This window comes from Synchiropus splendidus, chromosome 1 (assembly GCF_027744825.2).
Source record: "Synchiropus splendidus isolate RoL2022-P1 chromosome 1, RoL_Sspl_1.0, whole genome shotgun sequence".
Lineage (NCBI taxonomy): Eukaryota > Metazoa > Chordata > Actinopteri > Syngnathiformes > Callionymidae > Synchiropus > Synchiropus splendidus.
The window spans coordinates 18,350,006-18,372,761 of record NC_071334.1 but is presented as its reverse complement, the minus strand read 5'-3'; the positions used below and the strand labels follow the sequence as shown (position 1 = coordinate 18,372,761).

Sequence of the window (22,756 nt, the reverse complement as noted above, 5' to 3'; positions counted from 1 at the left end):
ATTGCAGGGCACACACACCATTCACATACACACCGAGGGGCAATTTTAGAGTGTCCAATTAAGTTACTGAGCAGGTCTTTGGGCTGTGGGAGGAAACCAGAGTACCCAGCGAAAACCCACGCAGGCACATGGAGAACATGCAAACTCCACCCAGAAATGTCCAGAGCTGTATTTGAACCCTAAAATTGCTAACCATTTCACCACTGTGCTATATATATATATATATATAATATAAACTCGTGCTATTGTCAAAGCGATGCAAAATAAACAATATTTTGTTGTTGTATTGGTGTCAATATTTGAAATTTAATTAGACCTCAATATTACAGCTTCAAATGTGGAAGCTATGAGAACACAAATCTTTTTTTTTTTTTTTTTAGTTTTGTCTCAAGTCTCTGCTTTTTTATCCTTTCCTCTGCACAAGATAGTCTCCCTTCCTTACACATAAAGTTATAAAGATAAAGTTACACATTTATTATAATAATCATAAATGCCATATCAGGTAAATAAAACTTAATAGTCGTAATAGTAATAAGTACAAAAGTAATAGTCGTCGTAATATGGTAATATAATCTTTCCAGACGAGTCGCAACACACATCCATGAGGTGGGTGGTGTGACGGCTTTCCCTTTCTCTGATTGGTTGAGACGCAAGCAAGCTGTTGCGCCAGACATCCATTTTGTCCAATCAAAATAACATATCTACTTCTGGTCCCGCCGCTAAAAACTCGTAACCAATCATGAAGCAGCGTGGGGCGGAGCGGGGGGCCACCTAGTGCGTCTCACCTATCGTGGGGAAGGGGTGATCGGGCGTGAGTTCGGGGTCCACGGAAGTGTCTTCCTGGTGTCCACGTACCTTTAGCTGCCAGGTCCGTTCCGCGAACATGGAGCTGCTGCTGTCCGCTGCCGTTCTTGTGGGGTTGTTCCTGCTGTGGATCCGAGTCAAAGGTCTTGACTACGTGATCGTCCACCAGCGCTGGATCTTCGTCTGCCTCTTCCTGCTGCCCCTCTCCGTCATCTTTGATGTCTACTACTATGTCCGTGCGTGGATCATCTTCAAGATGTGCTCTGCTCCCAAGCTCCACGACCAGCGCGTGCGAGACGTCCAGAGACAGGTAGGCAGGTGCAGATGTGCGTGTTGAACTTCTTCCAGTCTGACCCACACACGCGTTTACACTTATGAACCTAGCTGTCAACATGATCTTATCCAAGCTTCATCGGTGGCAGCCATCACTGGCTCATATGCTGGATAATATTAGGTCAAAGGTCATTTGGACAGTTCAAGGTTTACCAGCTGTTTGCGTTTTGGGAGCGGGATGTTCTGTGAAGTTTGGAGTGTTTGACTGACACCTGTATCAGTAGAGGATCACTGCACTTTTGCAAAACTTAAAACAAACAACTAAAGTTTTCTTAATAAAGACAATAAAATCTAAATGCGAAAGGCGACATGTTTGCAGTAAAGTTCGACTAAAATGACAGTGTTAAATATGTGGTTTCTGACATTCCATTTATTCATGTAATTGTGTAATGTAACTGTCCTGAATGAACAAATGAAGAATCTCATGTTTTCCAGGTGAGAGAGTGGAGGAAGGAGGGGTCCAAGTCCCACATGTGCACAGGTCGCCCTGGCTGGCTGACTGTGTCACTACGAGTGGGCAAGTACAAGAAAACCCACAAGAACATCATGATCAACATGATGGACATTCTTGGGGTGGACACTCAGAGGCAGGTGAGAGATTCATTATTCCCATTGGGACCGACTTCAGCCCTCACGCCAGGTGCTGCATCCCCAAACACCGACAGCACTTCCCTCAAACACAAGCCTCACAAACATACATTTAAAAATGTTTGAGTTTGTTTGGTGCTAGCAGTGATACCTGCGAGGAGGAAATCTTTCTTAAAATCTGATCTGTGTGTAGTCAGGGGAAGAACTGGTTCACAGGAAGGTCATTTCTGTCTGGACTGGCATCACATGCTGTTTCTATGTTTTGAAACTGAACAGCAAGTCATGTAGCATGGAAATGCTGAAGTGTAGTGTGTTTTGATGTTGAAGGTTTTTCAACCATATGAGCAAAAATGTTCATCATTTGATTTGACTCTATTTCAACACTAGAGGCATCTGCTCTCTTTCTAGGGCAGTTACATTAAATTTAATGCTGGAATTTCCAAGCTTCTGTTAATCTAGGTGGTGTCCATGTTCATGGTGTTTTATTTCAGAATAAAATTTTGGCTGTTTATTCTTGGGAAACTGTGCTGAACATATTAAGCCGTTAGTATGTTTTTGTTTTCTTCTGTTTATTTACAGAAAGAAGAAGACATAGGACAGGAAAAGCGGTTATGAAATATAAAATATTTAATATATATAAATATATATATATATATATATATATATATAAATATATGAGCCAGTGTCTGAATGCTCCAAGATGCTGCCTGTATTTGTGCTGTAGTTTTTTTTTTTTTATTAATGACTCATAGATATATATTCTCCTTGACTTAAACCGCTACTACTTGTTTTGAACTACCCACTAATTTTTCCTCAGTGACCGAAACAAAGAGATCAAGAAAAAAGCATAAACTATATTATTTGTATTGCTGTGATGTCTTCAGGTGGTGAGAGTGGAACCTCTGGCCAACATGGGTCAGGTGACTGCCCTTCTGAACTCTATTGGCTGGACTCTTCCGGTGCTCCCCGAGCTGGACGACCTCACTGTGGGTATGTCATCTGCACCAGTTGGTACAGTTTTAGATCAACCCGTCATGAGGCATCTGCAGCTGATGGCCTGAGATCTTCCTTGCCTTCCAGTCCCTGGGAACATAAGCGACTTCTCTAATTGTGTTAGAGAAATGACGTGTAGCTCAAATCTGAGAGGAAATGGCTGCAGTGAGAAGCATCAGCTTTCATAATGGATTTCCTGATGTCATAAACTGCACATCAACAGGCTAATGTTTTCCCGCCCAGCTGCAATTCATTGGTTTATCCTGGTATTGGTGCACACACAGCAGGTTCACTTTCGCAGCTTGGGATCGCTCTTCTCCACTGTTTGCACACTCATCTTCCGGGGATGAACAAGTACATTCCATTTGAGACACTGAAGACGCTCCCTCTTCTTTCTCAGGCGGTCTGGTGATGGGAACAGGCATCGAGTCCTCCTCTCATATTTATGGGCTTTTCCAGCACATCTGCGTCTCCTATGAGCTGGTTCTGGCCGACGGCAGCTTAGTCCGCTGCTCCGAGGTGAGGAGCTTTCCTCGAGTTCTTCAGCTTCTCAGGCGGCGTCTCTGAGTCCCACTGAGGACGTAGCCATGGTAACCCCTGCAGCACACAGGAAGTTAATTATACTTCAGTGAATAATCAATTACAGCCGCATAATTCCATCAGGCAATTTTTTTTGGCGACAGCTAGTCTTTAATATCATCTTTATGAAACATTGATACTGTTGCACTTTTATTTGGTTCCAGGGTTGATGGGTTCATTATTATTTTGGTTCCTAACAAAGTTACCACTGTAATATTGTAATAACATCAGCTGCATTGTTGACAAAACTTCAATTATACAGCGCTGTTCACAAAGTCCTTTATAGACACAACAGAACTATTCAATGTTTTACTGGTGGAGGTACATGTTGTTTGACTCACAGAGGATCTGAAGGTACCGGGCGACTTGGGGCTCAGTATTTCTACAATGTAATGCAAAGTCACAATCTTAAAGTATATTCTTAAGTGGGCAGGGATGATGACTATAATTAATAGGATTAAGAAAGTCGAGATACAGGACTAGATAGAGGATATGAGCGTCCACATGAGTTGATCCTGTCTGAGGCCGAAAGGCTCCAATGTGTCTAAAGAAGCAGCCGTGGGTTGACTGATGTGCAAGATGTGTGAGGACAACTTAGTCACCACAGTACGGATTAGATGCTAACCTTCCTTGTTCACTTTGTTGTGCCTTGGCAGGAAGAGAACTCGGACCTCTTCCATGCCGTGCCCTGGTCCTGTGGAACCCTGGGCTTCCTTGTGGCAGCCGAGATCAAGATCGTTCCGGCTAAGTCCTGGGTGAAGCTGCGGTACGAGCCTGTCAGAGGACTGGAGAACATCTGCAAACGCTTCACGGAAGCTTCACAAAACAAGGAGAACACATTTGTGGAAGGTATCCAGTATTCTCTTGACTCGGCGGTCATCATGACAGGAACCATGGAGGACCACGCTGAGCCAGAGAAGGTCAGGCAGCATTCCCAGTGCTGAATAAAATGGTATATGACTGGCATGAGACGCAACTGTTATTTTGTTCTTAGATTAACAAGATTGGCCTACACTTCAAACCCTGGTTCTTCAGACATGTGGAAGGCTTCTTAAAAACTGGGTGCACTGGAGTGGAGTACATCCCGCTCCGACATTACTACCACAGACACACGCGCAGCATCTTCTGGGAGCTCCAGGTACTCGCTTACTTGTTTAAAATGGCAGAATAACACTTCCTTGTCTGAGCAAGTTTGCACCTCCTTAAAACCCACTCATGCTCTTATTCCTCTGAAGCGCTCGCCCATTAGCTCTTAGTGGAGTTGCTCGGCACACGGGGTGTTCAGAAGCAGTGTAATGAATTATGCATGGGCTCAATCGGCCGGATATGTGCAGAGTTACCTCTGGGTTCCTCCTGGCGTGTTGCTGAAACAGCGCTGATAGTGACAGTAAATCAGGGTGAGGTGGCTGTTTGGGTCAAGGCTCCCTCTAGTGGAGATGGAGAGTAACGGACCTTTATTATTTTGACCTTTTTGTCCAGCGGTTTACTGGAAACTAGCATTCAGCAGCATATTAGAGTTAAATTTTGTAAAGGTTAATACTCTTTGATGGTGGTGATAAAACACTTGGTATTCACTCTGAATGTCTGTAGGACATCATTCCCTTTGGCAACAACCCAGTGTTCCGCTGGATTTTTGGCTGGATGGTTCCACCTAAGATATCGCTGTTGAAGCTGACCCAGGGAGAAACCATCAGGAAGCTGTACGAGCAGCATCACGTGGTCCAGGACATGCTGGTGCCCATGAAGAATCTGCAGGCTGCCATCACCAGATTTCACCAGGATATTGAGGTAGGAATTTGACAAAGAAGGGTCTTTTCCAAAAAGTTTAAACCACGTGTTTGTGTCGCCAGGTTTACCCGCTGTGGTTGTGTCCGTTCATATTGCCACCCGGCAGAGGCATGGTTCATCCTAAAGGTCAAGAAGCCGAGTTGTACGTAGATATCGGCGCTTATGGAGAACCTAAAGTCAAGCACTTTGAAGCGAGAGTGTCCTGTCGTCGCCTGGAGAAGTTTGTCCGAGATGTGCACGGGTAGGTCTTAGAGGTTAACCACGGTCCTGCTTTATGTTTATTTTGCTTGTGCTCCATCTTCTTAGGTTCCAGATGTTGTATGCAGATGTGTACATGGATCGTGATGAGTTCTGGGAGATGTTTGATGGGGAGCTGTATCACAGATTGAGGAAAGAACTGTGTTGTCACGAGGCCTTCCCAGAGGTCTACGACAAGATCTGTAAATCTGCTAGACACTGACCTTCTGGACACTTAAGCAGGTGATGGGTCCAAAAACATGATCATGACCTGTGGCCCAATATTATATTTTTACTAAATAAAAAAAATGCTTATTTTGTTGCTCATCAATGCATCTTATTTACTTATTTAATATATACTCAACTTCACGTCCATCACATCAGACATATTAACTCCTACTATACAAATTCTGAATGTAAATGAGGCCTGAACTGTTGCCTGCGTGACTTGATCTCAAGTATTCCTCACCCGCCGTGTGTCCACCTTATGGAAATAGTTTTTACCAAACAGTGTTAGAGCACTTCTCGTTTGTTGAACAAAAATATTTATCATGCAGTAAATCAGTTTTTACATTGAAGGAAAACATCCTAAGCGATAATTATTTAAGTGCCATAATTCAGGTATATTTCAGGGAATGTATGCATGTATGAATAACCTTCACACTAACTCAGCAGTGCTGTTTTTGGAACCTCACAGTCGCCGAACAGGTTTTTTTCTTGGATGATCTCCAGATTTGAATCAAATAACTACGTCAAGTCAAAATGTGGACTTCTATTTATTTGAGAAATTTCTGACATATAAATAGTCTTAGCAACGATATTTTTACTCCCTGTCGAGTTATTTATCTGTTTTTACAGCGGTAAAATTTTTTTTTTTTAAGTTATTGCAGTGTTTTTCAAACAAGTGTTGAGTTACGCGCGGTGGTGCAGCGTGTTGAACTACTTCCGGAGAAGCGTCGAGGCTTCAGACGCTGCTGTCAGGCTCGGTGGGTTTACTGGTTCCGCAGCTGCCGTCTGCTGCTCGTTGGCCAAACAGGTAAGTAGCGAAAACTCTTCGTCAATGAAATGCAGTCAAATGATAACTTTATTTATCCTAATAAGTTAGTGAGTCCTCACGACGAGTCTAGTGCAGCGTTAACTGCTAACTCATGCTAGTGTGTCTGGAGAGGTGACTTTGACGCTCTCCTCAACTTTTATGTACAATTTCCGCGTGTTTGTCTCGGTCACGCGTGACCTGAACCAGTTTTAACGTTTAACCATGTACAATTGAATTATATCGCTGTCCTGGTTTCCTTGACAACAATGCGGAAGCACAACATTTACGCACGAAAGGACCACTACCTGTTGCGTGCGTCGGAAATCTGTGCTTCAACATTTGCATATTACTGTCAGTGTAATAGTCGTTGCTTTTGGTGCAGTGTTTGTCTTTGGGATCAGCTCTCGTGCGTGCTGTGAGTAGTTCATGCGTCATTGTTGTGCTATTGCAGTGGTGAATCCTGAAGTGAGTGTCGAGGCGGAACCATGGCCACAGACCAGGAGCCCACGTTCAGCATCAAGCTCCTGCAGCTGGTTCTGCTCTCCACCTACTGGGGCATGCAGATCTGGGTCACCTTCATCTCAAGTGAGTACCATAGTGCCCCCCTGCTACAAAAACAAAAGACAGATTTGAAGAAGAAACCATGCAAACTGAATTGATTAGGCTAAATGTGTCCTGTCCTGATATGGTCAAGTCATGAAAACCACCCAAACCGACATAACCGGTCGGTCAGAAACCTTGTCTGGAGCCAAACCAAGTCTTCAAACCACAATGACCTGAATGCGCACGGGTGTAATGCTGTGAATGTTGAATAGACAGAAAGAAATTCATTTCATACCCCATTTGCATCTGCGGATGTGGTATTTGCATAATAGAATAACTACAGTAGTGTCAGATATATGAACGCTGGTCAATTTTAAGTCATGTCCAACAATAAATGTTCATCCAGAAAGGTGCAAGTACAATTTAAAAATAATGATCAAAAAGTTAACTTTTCTACCTCAAATTTAAATTTTTTACAGAGACATTTACATGAAAATTTGCTGAAATTGTTTTGTAATTTGTCTCACTAGTTTTGGGAGAAATAGGGCAAGATAATAAATTTTAGGTTCAATGAATTTTGTTTAGAGCACGTGTGTAATACTTTTGTCGTGAAACCCAAAACATTAATTAATAGATTTGTAAACATTAATAATCAATTTTGGATTTGTTCTTAAATTCTTTAAGTGACAATAAGTCTCCCTCTGTATTGAGTAAGTTTGAAACAGATAAAACCAGACTGCTTTGGACGTAGATTTTAGATTGATGGTGATTACTCTGTTATTCCAAAGTATAGTGTTATGCATTGTAGTTATGAGGGGAAAAAAAACATTTTCCATAAAGTGAAGTTTGTTTATGGTAGTCAGACATTGCAACTGGAGGTTTAGATGTATCGTAATGACATTTTAATGTGAAATGAATTCCACTTATCCGATTGAATAAGATATTGTTATAACAGATTGATTCAAACCTTTAGCCATATTATTCCAACAGAACCGATTCAAACTGTAAGGCTAAGTGCTAACTTAAACATGCTAACTAAAGTTAGTAAGTAAGCAAGGTTTCATATTAGACCGGTCGTCCACAAATAATGGGTTTTATTTTTTATCTAGTTCGATGTTTTTATGAGCTTAGATTGTATTTGACTGCCAGTGAGACAAGGCACGGCTGGATGAGTCTAGATAGACGGTCTGCTTTGGTCAACAGAATATGATCGAGAGATCACAAGTAAGACAGTGATTTAAAGATTCCTGAACAGATCTCATTCAGGAACTGATCTTAAACGCCTCTCTTCTTTGCACATTTTCAGTAATGAGCAAGCCAAGACATAGTCATGATTATTCGTCACGATTTTTCATGTTTTCAAGTTAGAGAACCATCTGTAGAGCAATATCTACTTATCTAATCCTATGATTTACCAAGAATTAAATGGATACACAGTGCAGTCAGGTGCAACGCAATAGAAACACGTACAGAATGCAGGAACAAATGCACTTCCAATGTCGCCCTCTATCGTTTGTAATTGAAATGGCAGACGACTGGTATTTTTGATGTCTCCAGCAGGGGGCGGTTCAGGCGTTAACGGTTGACAGGTCTCAGTCACAGCACCGCTGTTTTGTCATGTCAAGCTGCAGCCATATATGGGCAAACCAGTTTTTTGCAGACTGGAATGCCGGGAAAACGCCGCCAAACATTGGGGTTAAATTAAGGGTTTCAAAATCCAACTTGGATGCAGAGTGAGGTTAGCGTTCGGGTTAGATTTTGTTTTTTAATCTCTGCGCGAATGTTTGTTTTTCGCAAAGGGAAATGGCGGCACACCCGTTTGCAAAACATCACGCTACTGGTCAATGAAGCGCAAAGGAAACGCCCCTATGGCGGATCTAGTGTTGTGACGGAAACGCCCCAGATGCTGCTGGACACTTTGATGAGAAACCTCTACATACTGCACTGCCATGCAGATAGTCATTTGAGAGCAGGTTTCAGACATACTTTCACTGTCTCCAGATTTGGTCACAGGAATCGCAATCTGGAGTCCTGTAAATGCATATTACACCGACTGTCTGTGTAGTTCAATCGTGGCTGCTAAAATGGTGGTGGCGGTGGCGGTGGCGGTGCAGTTCTTAGTCCTGAATACTCTGTCCAACACTCATCTGACACTGAAGGTTCAGTCCCATAAGAAGTCAACATCAATTATGGGATGTTCAATCCACTTTCTCCTCAGGTTTTGTGATGGACAACCACCTGAACCGACACACCTATGGGTTCATTCAGAGCCGCCTGGTTCCCTTCTACCTGCACCTGGGCTCAGCCTGTGCCTTCTTCAACCTCTCCATCTTTGCTGTTTATCACCCCAGAGACCTGCTGGACGACAGAGAAGCTTTTCAGGTCTGCACCGAGGATTGCAAATGCGGGAAGATGCTGGAGATACTTACTTGTTTTCACTCGGCAGATCTTCATCTTCTTTGTGTCGGTGACGGTGGCTGCTGTCAACGCTCAGTGGTTTGGACAGATGACCTCGGAGATCATGGCTGACATGCACCTAGTGGAGCAGGCGTGTGGTCTGGGTCTTGACATCGGTTTGTCCTCCAACCGCGAGGCTTACGCCAAACTGTGCGAGACGGACGTCAAGTACAGACACCTGAGCAGCCGCCTGTGGCTCTACAGGCTGCTATCGTCGCTGTGCAACTTCTGCTGCATCGGCTGCAACTTCTACAGCCTGTGTTACACCGCTGAGAACCTGGCCACTCTGTGAAGGAACTCCGGGCCACGTTTTGTACGATTGCAGTAAGTTATGTATTTAAAATGTCTCCTCTGACTCCAGAGTCGGAAAAAAAGGTGTTTTGGGCTGTTTTATTCTTATGATATTGTTTTGTATCTTTGGTGCTTTATGTCCTATGTAGACATATGGGGTCTCATAAACGGAATGAAGGCACAGGGGATGTTTTGGAACAAACAGATGTGAAGGTGAGAGGGTCCTAAACTTGCAGTTTGCTTCACATCCGGAAGTGTGTCAGGAATCAAACTGAATTCCACTGAAAAAAAAAGTCTGGACTGAAGTCTAACGCTGATGGTTATGAGAACATGATGTGCAAAACAGGATGAAATCATTTCTGGCACTATGACATTCAGGACAAGGCTACGCTAATTATTTTAAGGAACTGAGGCAGGACTGTGACTTCAGAGACTGTAACAAGGGCCTAGCTCGAGAGGAAGACCTGCCAAAGGTGGGTCTGGTTTTCAAAGATGCAACTAAGGAAAGCAAAATAAGCCAAAAGGAACACATTTGTAGGTCCTTCAACTACACGTTGAACAGGAATTGATGTGCAATGCATGAAAATGGAAAGGCAATAATAAGATAAGGGTCCTGCGTATTTAAATGTTTTGTTTTTGTGTTACTTTGACTGGGCAAGTGAAAGTAGTGCACAGCATCCAGGTGTGCTCTGGATGAGATTGCAGTTGTCCACGTGTAAAGTCTCATGATGTAGAGGAGCATTCGATCACCAAAATACGTTCAAACGTTATGAGCTCAAGCTCATCCAACTTGTGTAACTTTGTTGGCTGTGTTGGAGCCACATGCACCATGTTTGTCTTGAAACCAAATGTGCCTGAATATGTCTCATATGGAGGATAAGCAACGCCTCACTGACGTAGTCGTAAAAGATGGCGCTCAGCAGACCAGGAAGCTGAAGTGGAGTTGCTGGTGTCGCCACTTCTGTGTGGTGATCCGGAGGGAATGAAGGGAAACACTTAAGTTTGTGGAGGCTTGTATGGACCATTGTTAGTTTGTGTGTCAAATGTTGAAATGTCCTCTCTTGCTTTTTTTATTTTGTTGTTCAATGCAAACCTAAGAGGAAGACGTCAGCAGGTCTTCAGGGTCAGCTCTATGTGCAATCACAATGCAAACTCTCTTAAGCTTTACTTTTGTACCTCCATCTCAGCTAGTGTGTTTTCTTGTGCAGCTGTGAACACCAGTGGGGACGAACAGTGAGGGTCGTGGGTTTATAAAGGTTTTATATCAAACTATTGTGTGTCTCAAATTCTTCCACAAAAAGTCTCTGAAGGAGTCAAATTTCTTGAGCTGAAGGCTTCAATTCCCTCAAAGTGTTGACTCCAGGTGTGTTTACGTGTTTCTTAACCATTGAACTAGTGGTGTTTTCAAAACATTTTTTGCATTGGAATTTGGAATTTATTTATTTGTAGTAAGTAAATAAATTGAGTTTTTTACACATCCTTTATACATTTAGCTTTAGCTTAGTTCTCACATCAAACAGAAAATTTGCAGCCATTTTTACATCAAATATAAACTTGTTTGGTGTTGACATGTTTATATTTACATACGTTCTCGGTCGATGCCAACATAAATAGCCCTGAACTCAAACTCTGTAAGAAAGAGGAGTCGCACTATCATCTGGTGGAAAAAAAAAAAAAAGTCAAGCATGACGTCACGTTAGACTCTTAATGTAAAAATACAATATTTCAGCTAAAAACCCATAGTCACGGTTTGAGGTGACATTTAGACCCCTCAAAGCAACTCCACCGACAAATTGTCCAAAAATAGTAATAAATATCCACATGCTCAGCCAACTATTAAAAGTTTGAGATAATACAATAATAAAAAAGTCACAATAATCTCAGTTCAGACATGAATGCAACATCATCAGCGGGCGTGACGCCTCCAGGGGGAGCCAGTCATGTTTACTAATACATGGTGAACTGATCTTTTATATCAAACTATTGTGTGTCTCAAATTCTTCCACAAAAAGTCACTGACGTAGTCAAATTTTGTTTGCCGCCCAGTGGAGCCACTTCTTTCATAACCTTCCCCTTGAGGTCCTGATCACCTCAGTAAATGGTTATCGTAACATCAGTCACACTTTCATGAACCTTTTCACCATGCAGATCTTTTGCAAGGCTGGTGACATCTGTTGAAACTCTGATTCCCAAAATGCTTTGTGTCAATGAAATTGAAATTTCATTCCAAAAGTTCAGTGTAGAACTGCCATCCAGGAAGAGATGAGCTTTGTTTTCTGCCAAGTCCAATATCCAGACCTGTGAGTTTGCTTCAGCCTGGGTAGATTTGTACACGTTGTAGTGAGATGACATTGTCATGAGGAAGTGAAGGTGCTGTAAAGTGACGGAGTACGACATGAATTTGTGAAGATATGAGAAAGCTTTTCTACATGTCAGCACTCAGATAAAGCTACTGGACACATGCGAGGTGAAGCTGCTGCCAATGGCTTGTTGATTTATTTTTCTTTGTGGAAAAGCTGAAATAGGATTGAAGTTGGAACTTATTCTACCTGTCCTGAAGCTCACAGATGAAGCAGCTGCAGTGTTTCATTACACAATGAGGAAAATATGACCACAATTAAGACAGAAAAAATAGACGTGGAGAAATGTAAATATTAGCCCACACGTTATTCGTAGTCACTATAGAGTCTGTATATAAACAAAAAGATCTATTGTTTTATGGACTTCTATTTCTTGAGCTGAAGGCTTCAATTCCCTCAAAGTGTTTACTCCAGGTGTGTTTACGTGTTTCTTAACCATTGAACTAGTGTTTTCAAAACATTTTTTGCATTGGAGTTTGGAATTTATTTATTTGTAGTAAGTAAATAAATTGAGTTTTTTTTACACATCCTTTATACATTTAGCTTTAGCTTATTTCTCACATCAAACAGAAAATAGATATTTGCTCTGCCATTTGCAGCCGTTTTTACATCAAATATAAACTTGTTTGGTGTTGACATGTTTATATTTGCACACGTTCTCGGTCAATGCCAACATAAATAGTCCTGAACTCAAACTCTGTAAGAAAGAGGAGTCGCACTATCATCTGGTGGAAAAAAAAAAAAAGTCAAGCATGACGTCACATTAGACTTTTAATGTAAAAATACAATATTTCAGCTAAAAACCCATAGTCACGGTTTGAGGTGACATTTAGACCCCTCAAAGCAACTCCACCGACAAATTGTCCAAAAATAGTAATAAATATCCACATGCTCAGCCAACTATTAAAAGTTTGAGATAATACAATAATAAAAAAGTCACAATAATCTCAGTTCAGACATGAATGCAACATCATCAGCGGGCGTGACGCCTCCAGGGGGAGCCAGTCATGTTTACTAATACATGGTGAACGAAATGTAAACTGATCTTTCTCACAGCAACGCTAACAGAATCCGAGTTCATCAGGGGCCGCCTCCGCACTGACGTCCTGGTGAACAAGTGCGTGTGAAAACATGAATGAAACAGTCAGTGCGTCCCACTCAGAAGGTGTTGGAGTTACATTCCTTGTCAACAGTAAAACACAGTAACACTTAAATAAACATTGTGCCGTAGAAACTGAGAGATGTGATCCATGACCACAAACACGAAAGCTCGCTTCCCAGTTTCCCTTTGCGCTCTTGGCTACATTAAAATAAAGTTATTTCAAAAGAAATTAAGCTAAAACGAAACCCACAAAACAGGGTCTCGGTAAGTCTGCGACTGCTGACCAAGCCAGTTCAGGAGAACAGCAAGTCTCAGGTCCATTCCGTACACCACCTGTGGTATCAGTGACAGTTTCCTCGCTGCTTTATGGAAAAAAAAGTCTGTGTCACCGTCATACAACCACTTTGCCCTTGATGTCCAGTTTGGAGTTTTCTGGGGCTTTGCTGGACTGCTCCTCCGTCAGAGTGATGTAGGAGTACGCCAGACTGGCCGCAATACTGAAACCCAGATGTGATAGCAGTCAGCAACAGGTAAGACAGGGCGCAAGATCAAGTCATGTCATGTTGGGATTCTCTGGGTATCAGGCAGAAATATTACCACCAGCATTATTTGACGTTTCAAAAGCAGCAGTCTGACAACAGGCTGAAGAATTGACTGGGTTGTTTACATTTACAAAGAAAAATAACGGTCATTACAATGTACAACTCTCACCTGATATTCAGTCCAATGAAGTTCATCCAGGAGAAGATGTAGTCGTCACTGAACACCATGCCGATGTATGTCACCAGGACGTTCTGGAAGACAGTGAGCATGTTGGAGCGGCTCTGTCAAAGTGCCGAGTGAGAGGCGCCCGCGTACCTTGATGCAGCCCACGATGCTGGTTGTTAAAGCCGAGTTGTACTGCGTGCAGAGCACCGTGGAGTACATCAGAACAAACCTGCGGGACCACAGTCTCATGTGACTCCCCATCCGGAGAAAACACTTGGACAAGTCTGTTTCAACACCAGCGATGACTCGTCAACGGGGCTCTTACCCCATAACGCAGGAGAGGGCGAACTGGGAGACGAAAAACACATCGGACCAGTTCTCATACTCCACTGCCTGCCAGACAATGGAAAAATGTTTTATTTTGTTTTTTAAAGCAACACAGACATCTGTAGTAAATTTCAACTCATATTCACATAACTGAGTCTCTTCATCAAATAAAGTGAAAAATAACTCATCGGACTAGTGATAGTCAAAGATTTTTTTTTCTTTGACTATCACTAGTCCAGTTGACCTGATTCAAACCTTTGCTGCGTGATGACTCGGATGACTGAGCACTCTCACAAATATTTGGTGTCTACTGTGAAAATCCCAACTTGAATCCCAGAGCAATATTCAACAATGAAAAATAATAAAGGTAAAACATTGGCTTTTATTCACGCATGCTATGATTCTCTGACCCTATTCCACCAAACCATGCCGAGTTATTGCCAGTATCTCCTGATCTTTGGCACAGTGGGTGTGTCATGATAACCTGCATTGCTTCTGAAGCTTCCATTTACTCACCATAAAGTTCCTTGCGACATTTGTTTTCACTTTTACAACTACCACATCATGTACCATAAGAAACGCCATTCAGGCAGACAGCTGTTCTGGGGTCTGAATCCAGACAGTGTTTCTTCAAAAAGGTGCTTTTCTGTCAGCATGCTGCTTATTCCGTGAGGGTGGGGCTCCACAGTCACTCCTCTTGGCCCATAATAGAGGCTTTGTGACTTTCTGGCTACAGGGCCTCATCTGGGCCCAGCAGAGCCACACTCACACCCAGCTTGGGTGAACAGGAGCAGACTAGCGCTGACAGCACCTGAGATAAAGCTCAGAAAGATGAACGTACCTTCTGCATCTCCCCGGTCACATGAGCCAGCAGCAGAGTGGGCAGAATCATGAATAATGCATTATAATAGAGTAATCCAAACTTCCCCAGCTCCTGTGGAACAGATGACAGGAAGTACGAAGAATGTTTACAGTAGCATAGTTCAGGTTTATGAACACTTTCCTTTCGACAGACAGAAGAGCAACATCACAGTGCTTTTTATTGAGTGCTTCTACCGTCGATACCCAGTGCTCCATAAACCATGCAAGCACAAGCCTTCAGTCAACATCTAACAGGATTTTGGTTGATAGCACGGGTGTGTGTGGGTGGGTGGGTGTTCGGATGTTGTGGCGTGTGAGCTCATAATGATCCTAAATTTCAATGACTAGTGACCGGTACAATCTGTACCATCAAGCCAAGGACACTGGAGGAGTCCTGTTGGGCTTCAGCAGCGAAGAAGGAGGTGAAAGTCATCACGTGTCCCAATAAAGCCAAAGACAGTCACTAATCTTGTTGTTTGTGGTACAAAAATCTGTGTATTTTCATTGACAAAAAGAACACACTCTTCTTAGGAGGAGGTGCCAGCTCTCCACCTGGAGTGTTTTGAGTCAACAAGGTTTCTTGGAGGACAGTTTTGGGCTCGCTGCATTCACAGACAGGATCTCAATGCCAAATTCAGCCAGAGGCAACAAGGCTGACTATTCATGACGGGGGCGGCCACATACCTTGGCGTCCAGTTTTTGCTTCACATAGGCCCCGTTAGTTGCAGTCAGCACATCGTTCAGGAGGATGAACAGGTAGCCCTGAAGGTCAAAGGACATGTCGGCGCTGCAAAAAGAAAGTGACCAGGAACAGAAGCTTATTGAGCTGCAGGTCACTTCTGAAGAACACAACATGCGTAATGACACCGAACATATCATTACTTAGACTCTCTCTTTGTAGTTTTAGGGTCGTTCTGAGCCAGAACATCTGGAGGTGGGACCACTTACCTAGCAGCTATAAACGCCCCGAGGATCATTGTAAATACTGTCAGCTGCACAGGCCGGGAGAACTTCTTCCTGAGATGGATCAAAACCAAATGTAGTGAAAGGTCATAATGTTCTAGTCTGGACACAGCTTTCAATTCACTGGACAACTCAGCACTATGGTGACTAGCTGCAGTACTGGTAACTGAAGCAAGAGTAGCACTAGCCTTACTAGAGATATCAAAAGTGGCAGATGGAGTATTAGTAGTAGTAGAAACAATTCGAGCGGTGGTTATGTGGTTATGGTAGTTGCTGCAGTAGCAGCAGACACTGTATTAGTACTACAAAAGTAACAGCAGGTGGACTTAGTAGCAGTGATAGGAGTCAGAGTAGTAGTGGTGGCAGTGGTAATTGTTGGGGATGATGAACATCACAACACGTGGGACTGTAGTGTTAAAAAAAAGAATTGGTAATTTAAAAAAAGCATCTAAATTGTTGTGAACTTATCACAATTTAATTGTGATTTGAAAGGTATGTTAGGCATCAGAGTGAAAAGTGGCCATGGTAACTAAAGTGGAAGTAATAGTAATAGTAGAAGTAATTTTAGCGATAACGGAGGTGGTGGTAATAAAAAGAGAAGCAGCACTTGAAACCAGTGCGTAGTAGTTTCAGTTGCTTTTGGTCATTATTGCAGTAATTGTAGGTGTTGTGAGCAAGCAGTAGTTGAATAACAGTACACCTTGCGGTATTACTAGTGGTAGTAATGTTGTAAGAGGTAAAAGAAGAGGTTGCAGCAGCAGTAGTTCAAGTGTTAGCAGTAGAAGTGCGAGTAGCGACAGTGACAGTAGTAGCAGTAAAAGAAAAAAAGAGTGAGTGTGAGGTTGACTGTTTAAACATCGTGTAAATGGAGGAGATGGAGGAAGTTATACTTGATGACTGGTATTGATTATTATCGTAGTACTAGTGCTGTGAATACTAAAGCAGTTCCTTAGAAACAGTAGCGGTTCTGGTAGCTGTTGTTGGAGCCACTTACTTGAGCAGAAGTCCCTCAGCCAGCATGGTAAATAAGATGGAGAACCTCCTGAGGACAGTAAACATTGGCAGACTAGGGAAAGAGGACAGAAATGAAACTTCAACAAGCTTCATATATACGAGCTTCAATATATACCGGCTTCAACTTCTTGTTAGAAACGGTGGGAATTATAAAAGAGGACTTACGTCAGCCGTTTGGTACCTAAGAGACCGGAGATCTGATTTCCCACGTACAGGAGAGGTAGAGGAAACGTCTGCAGGTGCACAAATAAAAAGGATTTGATAAGGAGGAGGAGATCAAACATGGAGGTCATAAATGAAAGAGGCCAGCCATCTCACTTTGCGGGGGATGCTTTCGTCAAAGTCTGGGAAGCTGATCACCCTGGCGGCCTTGCCCACCCGCAGCACCACCACCGTGGCCAGCATCTGCACACACGCATATCACGTCACGCTGTCAGAACTCGGAGATGATCCACATAGAAAAGCATCAAGAGTCGTCACATACTTGACCTACTCCAACGCATAGTGAGGATGGAAACCTTCAAAAAGAAAAGGGAAACAACATTATCGTCCAGGAGATTTCAGTTCACATGGAGTTTCATATGACAAGCAATTCTTCAAGCAGAATAGAATCAACATATTTGAAAGAAAGCACTACTTTTTCCTCTGCTTTCCTTATCAAGCAGCTGTCAATTGCGGTAGCAAATCGCAGGTTGGTTCAGGTGCTCTCATTTGAGCGACCAGAATTATCGTTTGCTTTACCAGACTACTCTGGACCAGCTCAAATGCAACAGCCACTCTGGCAAAGGAACATCCCCGCCTCCGATTCAGCTTGGAATATAGCAGCTAAACTAACGTAGCCATTGGTGGTCCACTCTTGAGGTGGTTCAGGCATCTCTAAAAGGTTTTTAAGCCAACAACAAAATGCTAAATAACCGACTAGAGCAAACAAAAGTTACTTTGATCCAGTTGACTGTCTTGTCCTCAGAGCTGGTCGCTCCCTTTTATACCCCCTGCAGAGAATTATAACCGAATTCAAACTTGTACTAAGGAATGCCTGCATCCTCCAGTCACTTAAATGTACTGTATTAAGCAGCAGAAGAGGACAGGAGGAGCCCAACTCTCCCCTCAAATGAAGCTATGGAGTCAGGAGCAACAGCCAGGTACTTGAAATATCGCTCACTAAGACCCCGGTCGAACTCGTCCAGTCTCCCGCTCTCGCCCCTCAGACACAAGACAGACGGTCCAAGAGTTTCTTGTTCAACTCCCGTGGTCAACGAAACTCTCGGGCTAATAAAAGCACCGCTACCCGGCGAACACAAGTTCTCCATGGCCGGTTGCGGGTCAACTTCACCGCGTAAACCGTTATACCTGTAGTTGGTCAGCACGCTCTTGTTGACCACGACGATGAGGAAGGAGCTGACGCCGTAGAATCCAGCAGCGAAAAGTCTGGCGAACACTGTCAGAGGTTGGTCCGCCATCCCCGACAAGCTCTCGCTCGGTCCGTTCTCCGGGCAGCACTAGCCTGCTGCCATCGCTGCTCCCGGGCCGTGGACGCGGACGTTCACATGCACGCGCGACTGTCACGTCGACGGTTCACGACTTCCGCTTTTGGAGTTCGGCGCTGAAGAAATTCAAACATTTTTTAAAATACACTTTTGAATGAGCGGAAAATTATCTGTTGTAAATATGAATCCCATTTTATCTCCGGATAAAAAATAATAAGTAGATTATTTTTTTACAGTCTTGTACTGCGCTTGATGCCTCTCTATCGCCCCCAGGTGTCATTGTCCGGTATTGGTTAAAATAAATAGTTTGGTCGAAGTCTAGTATCGCTTAGATGACCAAAAAACAAGCTATGTAGAACAAAGACATTGTGTTTTTTTTTTACTTAAATATATTAATACTGTCTCATTCATTCCACGTTTTACTGTTTCACTGGTAATTGGGCTAGTGGTGGAATTTTTAATTCCAAGTTAAAGAAGACAAAGGTAAATTCATATATTCTTAAGGGGACCTAAAGAAAACCATATGTAGCTGACAGCTTGAGAGAGGAGAGAAAGGTTGTAGTATATACCAGCCGCCGTTGACCTGACCCAGCAGAGAGGTCTGTGTGTATTTTGGCAGGTGCTCATGGGATAAAAACTGACGTGTCTCTGATAAGAAATATGCCTTTGCATGTGCCACGTTGACAGACAGACAGCATGTCCGTGGAGAGAAAAAAACCCTTGTACCCACTTTTTTTTCCCTGAAGCCTGTGCAGGGGACTGCAGCCATGGCTGGACTGAATGCTTCTCTGGGCTACTTCCTGGCGTGTGTGACCTTTGCCGCTTCAGTGAGAGCGCTTCTGAAATCATGCTCACGCTTGAGCTTCATTCTCGAGTTTGCTTCCTCTTTTATGCTGGTGGCCTGCTGCCTGGAGGTGCAGACCATTGTGGAGGTGGGCGAGTGGGCCGGGGGACTGGGTCCTGATGTGACTGTCACCATTCTCTTTGTGGTGCTTTTGACTCATGGGGTGATTTGCAGCAGCGCAGCAGGGAATCCCAACGTGAGTTTGATGAGGTATCTGCAGATGGAGACCAACACCTTGCCCACACTCCTAGCTGTGGCCTCTCAGTTTGCTGGAGCCCACGCCGCCCTCATGGCAGCCGGTTACTACTGGAGCCTGGAGCTGACTGACATGCACATGATCAAAAACCTGATGGCAAGAGAGTGCAGTTCTTCCCTGCTGGTGTCTCTGGTCCAGGGATTTTTCACTGAGTGTGTCTGTGCACTGGTCTTTCACATGATCCACCTCAACCTGAGGCACAGATCAGTCTTCATCCGGATTCCCCTCATCGCCGTTCTCCTGACTTTCTTGTCACATACTGGTAAGTTCAAGAATCAACAAACAACCTTGAGGAGTTTCAATGAGAGCTCTCAGAATCATTTCTTCCATGATCAACACACCCATGCATCATGTACAATATAAAAACTATGACTCTATATTGTAATATTCAATTTCTCCTCACATTGTGAAACACAATTTTTGTGCCAATGATTTGCCATCAGGGTATCAGGTGTCAACTAAGCTATCATTACAAAAAAGCCCTATGAAAGCCTTGCTTTATTTCTCACGTTGGACGCACCCTGCACCAGAGCTGTGCTGTTTGACTGACAGATATTGAATTATATTTAACAAAAATCAGAAATAAAATAATAAAACAATTGGCAGAGCAATTCCAGTGAATTATGAAGTGTCACTTCACAGTGCACTGTCTTATTAAATGGCAGTAACACCATCATTACAAGCATTTTTTTCAGTGAACATCCTTCCTCCATATTTTGTTTTCCAGCCCGTGGATATACTTCAGGTTTCGTCAATCCTGGGTTGGCGTATGGCGTCACCTTCCACTGTTCAGGATTCACATTTGCGGAGTATGCTCTTGTCTACTGGCTGGGGTCCTTCATTGGTAAATGAACTCAGAACTTACCTACTATACAGCGATGGCTTCTGTTTTAATAGCTGTTCTACCATCAGTGTGATTGGTAATCTGACCCTAAAGACTATACACCTGTGGCAGGTGGTTCCCAGTGAGCTCTGCCTTTTATGAGGTTAATGCAGGTGTTTGTACTTAAGTGCTCTATGTTCTCCATTCCATAATGAAATTACTGTCTTTATTTAGGTGTTCTCTAGACAATAGCAAATCCTTGGTGTAAACATCTATGTCCACTTTGTGTTCCAGGTATGACGGTAGCTCTGCTCCTCTACATGGGACACATTCCCAGGATTTTTGCCAAAAATCTCCTATATGTTCAGAAGACACGGTTCAAAGTGCCCAGAGGAGACAAGAAGAAATCATCATGAACATTTTTGATAACAAACATTTCTGTTCAAAGAATAAAGTCAGTCTACACTAATCATGACCAAATGTGTTTATTAGTCTCATCAAAAGGTTGAATCTAAAATAAATAAGTTAAAAAAAAGTGTCAGTAATAATTACGGAAGCAAAACACTGTTGAAATCAGGGCATAAAAAGGACAGTCCGCTTCACACAAAATTGCCAAGGATCTATTGGCCGGCAGGATGAGATTTGGAAGTTGACTCCTGGGGCTTTGACTCTTTCTGCTGGTTTTTGGAGGATGAGGCTTGAGCTGCACAAGAGAAATGACAGTACAGTTTGCTGATGATCAGATGATAAACACGGTTCTCATACTTGGGTTTTCTGTCAGACTAAAATACCTGACTGCTTCTGTTGCTCTTGTTGAGCCTCAGGACGGTCGGACCACAAACAGTAGTCCGGGTTATTCAGAAATGTTTTACTTTGCCCACAACTGAGACATCGGACCACAGTGAATCGACTCTTGCCATTTTTTCCTGAAGAAAGATTACATAAAAGGAGAATGAGCCATTCAGTCACAGACGACAATCTCTCCTTATTCTAAGTCCACTTACTTCTTTGTCGAACTGTTGCTGTTACACCAGGGATTAATAATGAACAGCACTTTTTACATATTGTTCTCTTCACTGAAGGATCTCTGCAAATCAAACAGAATACAAAATAGCTACTTATTTTTTTAGATACATTTATGTTCTCACTCAATAATTCACACTTATTTTTGTCATTAACGGAAAATATAAACATCATGACAAGCTTGGCTGTTCAGTCACAAGTTCTGTTCGATCTTAAACCTGAACTTATACTGGACTATAGATATAGTCAAGCGCTTTCCCCATTTCATGGTGCAAGTGATCACTTTCAAGGTGAAAGTCATTGAAGACGTACAGTATATGATGACCCAGATCTCAGCTCAGGACAAACAGTTTTAGGAGGAGAAATCTGCAGTGGCTTTGATGTGTTCACTGCTGTTGCAGTGCAGGAATCCTGACACAAACCTTTTCTCTGCTATCAGCTCTGCATGCACACTGACACACATCCTGCCTAGCAGCAACCACAAGTTCATATTTATATCCTTGTTGGGACTTTTGAAGGTTTCCCATTGATCAACCAAAACAAATGGCTAAACTCTATGTAACCAAATGTAAACTCAGTTGAAGACCTAGTCATTTTAAAGTCTTCCTTCTCAAATGCAAGCTCAACTTTGTTAGGATCGACATAATGGTCCAAATGAAACCAAATGTCCTCACAAGGAGGTGTTTTTCCCAGACTTGTTCCTCACTAAGATAGATAAACCAGTCCAAGAGACCCACACGGAATCATGTCTAGGGCATTACCGAGGAGGCTAAGACTGTTTCGTTCGTTGCCTTATTAAATACATTGCAATAATGTATGGCTCATCATGCAGTATAAACATTATTATTTTTAGACACGCATTTGTCCAACAGTAAAATCATGATTTATCAACACACAGACGAGAGCGTTAGTCCTTACTGTCTCAAAACAAGGCGTCTTGCAATGGTCTTCTGGGTGAAACAGTAAAACCGAGCCAGCTCCACATTCTCGGGGTTTTGGCTTAATACACAGTGCGCTGCCTGCAATGTAAACACGACAAACACGTCAACTGTGAAAACTAACACGTTAACGCAGATAGTGCTATTTCAAGCCATTTGGAAATATTTTCTCACCTGATACAGAAAGTTAAGACGCTGATAAGCCTCTTTATCTTTTAGATGTGTTGCCATTTTCCCAGGAGTGACAAAACACGCACGCGAGATAGCCGACCGGAGTTCCTGTTACGTCACTTCCGGAATGAAGAATGACGATACCAGTTTAAAAAAATCTACTTGTTAATTATTTTAATTGTTCGTCCTCGTCTGTTCTTATGACAAGCATTTTAACGAGATCCATTACA

General features: G+C 42.9%; 5 protein-coding genes across 5 annotated transcripts; 3 read left to right on the top strand and 2 right to left on the bottom strand.

The window, feature by feature from the left end:
* The first annotated feature begins 776 nt into the window (after positions 1–776).
* On the top strand, positions 777–5,639 carry dhcr24 (24-dehydrocholesterol reductase). Its single transcript, XM_053888162.1, has 9 exons — positions 777–1,114; positions 1,573–1,728; positions 2,610–2,715; positions 3,119–3,237; positions 3,954–4,217; positions 4,292–4,435; positions 4,888–5,085; positions 5,148–5,326; positions 5,392–5,639. Exons 1-9 carry the CDS (start codon positions 884–886, stop codon positions 5,543–5,545), a joined length of 1,551 nt encoding a protein of 516 aa, XP_053744137.1. The 5' UTR covers positions 777–883; the 3' UTR covers positions 5,546–5,639.
* A 633-nt stretch (positions 5,640–6,272) lies between these two features.
* si:ch211-121a2.4 (transmembrane protein 205) lies at positions 6,273–10,918 on the top strand. Its single transcript, XM_053887867.1, has 4 exons — positions 6,273–6,358; positions 6,810–6,943; positions 9,120–9,283; positions 9,348–10,918. The coding sequence occupies exons 2-4, from the start codon at positions 6,844–6,846 to the stop codon at positions 9,648–9,650; spliced, it is 567 nt and encodes a 188-aa protein (XP_053743842.1). The 5' UTR covers positions 6,273–6,358; positions 6,810–6,843; the 3' UTR covers positions 9,651–10,918.
* Positions 10,919–12,767: 1,849 nt separating this feature from the next.
* Positions 12,768–18,525, bottom strand: slc35d1a (solute carrier family 35 member D1a). Its single transcript, XM_053853855.1, has 12 exons — positions 18,335–18,525; positions 17,469–17,502; positions 17,303–17,389; positions 17,150–17,217; positions 16,965–17,036; positions 15,956–16,024; positions 15,692–15,794; positions 14,988–15,080; positions 14,145–14,212; positions 13,970–14,048; positions 13,823–13,905; positions 12,768–13,608 (listed from the first exon to the last, which is right to left on the bottom strand). Exons 1-12 carry the CDS (start codon positions 18,442–18,444, stop codon positions 13,503–13,505), a joined length of 972 nt encoding a protein of 323 aa, XP_053709830.1. The 5' UTR covers positions 18,445–18,525; the 3' UTR covers positions 12,768–13,502.
* A 664-nt stretch (positions 18,526–19,189) lies between these two features.
* On the top strand, positions 19,190–20,827 carry aqp12 (aquaporin 12). The gene is made up of 3 exons (XM_053853857.1): positions 19,190–19,833; positions 20,299–20,415; positions 20,689–20,827. The coding sequence occupies exons 1-3, from the start codon at positions 19,239–19,241 to the stop codon at positions 20,808–20,810; spliced, it is 834 nt and encodes a 277-aa protein (XP_053709832.1). The 5' UTR covers positions 19,190–19,238; the 3' UTR covers positions 20,811–20,827.
* A 29-nt stretch (positions 20,828–20,856) lies between these two features.
* Positions 20,857–22,629, bottom strand: rpp21 (ribonuclease P 21 subunit). Its single transcript, XM_053853858.1, has 5 exons — positions 22,530–22,629; positions 22,336–22,436; positions 21,399–21,481; positions 21,186–21,320; positions 20,857–21,097 (listed from the first exon to the last, which is right to left on the bottom strand). The coding sequence occupies exons 1-5, from the start codon at positions 22,584–22,586 to the stop codon at positions 21,015–21,017; spliced, it is 459 nt and encodes a 152-aa protein (XP_053709833.1). The 5' UTR covers positions 22,587–22,629; the 3' UTR covers positions 20,857–21,014.
* Between the last annotated feature and the right edge of the window lie 127 nt (positions 22,630–22,756).

Bases quoted from the DNA above. Each gene is read 5' to 3' on its own strand.
- dhcr24 (XM_053888162.1), top strand. From the start codon at position 884: ATGGAGCTGCTGCTGTCCGCTGCCGTTCTTGTGGGGTTGTTCCTGCTG. The intron at 1,115-1,572 runs GTAGGCAGGTGC...CATGTTTTCCAG, and splicing joins TGCGAGACGTCCAGAGACAG to GTGAGAGAGTGGAGGAAGGA. The intron at 4,436-4,887 runs GTACTCGCTTAC...GAATGTCTGTAG, and splicing joins GCATCTTCTGGGAGCTCCAG to GACATCATTCCCTTTGGCAA.
- slc35d1a (XM_053853855.1), bottom strand. From the start codon at position 18,444: ATGGCGGACCAACCTCTGACAGTGTTCGCCAGACTTTTCGCTGCTGGA. The intron at 17,390-17,468 runs GTATGTGACGAC...GCGTGTGTGCAG, and splicing joins TATGCGTTGGAGTAGGTCAA to ATGCTGGCCACGGTGGTGGT. The intron at 15,795-15,955 runs GTAAGTGGTCCC...TTCTTTTTGCAG, and splicing joins GGGGCGTTTATAGCTGCTAG to CGCCGACATGTCCTTTGACC.
- rpp21 (XM_053853858.1), bottom strand. From the start codon at position 22,586: ATGGCAACACATCTAAAAGATAAAGAGGCTTATCAGCGTCTTAACTTT. The intron at 21,482-22,335 runs GTAAGGACTAAC...TTTGATTTGCAG, and splicing joins AGACGCCTTGTTTTGAGACA to AGATCCTTCAGTGAAGAGAA. The intron at 21,321-21,398 runs GTAAGTGGACTT...ATCTTTCTTCAG, and splicing joins AGCAACAGTTCGACAAAGAA to GAAAAAATGGCAAGAGTCGA.
- aqp12 (XM_053853857.1), top strand. From the start codon at position 19,239: ATGGCTGGACTGAATGCTTCTCTGGGCTACTTCCTGGCGTGTGTGACC. The intron at 19,834-20,298 runs GTAAGTTCAAGA...TTTGTTTTCCAG, and splicing joins GACTTTCTTGTCACATACTG to CCCGTGGATATACTTCAGGT. The intron at 20,416-20,688 runs GTAAATGAACTC...TTTGTGTTCCAG, and splicing joins CTGGCTGGGGTCCTTCATTG to GTATGACGGTAGCTCTGCTC.
- si:ch211-121a2.4 (XM_053887867.1), top strand. From the start codon at position 6,844: ATGGCCACAGACCAGGAGCCCACGTTCAGCATCAAGCTCCTGCAGCTG. The intron at 6,944-9,119 runs GTGAGTACCATA...CTTTCTCCTCAG, and splicing joins CTGGGTCACCTTCATCTCAA to GTTTTGTGATGGACAACCAC. The intron at 9,284-9,347 runs GTCTGCACCGAG...TTCACTCGGCAG, and splicing joins ACGACAGAGAAGCTTTTCAG to ATCTTCATCTTCTTTGTGTC.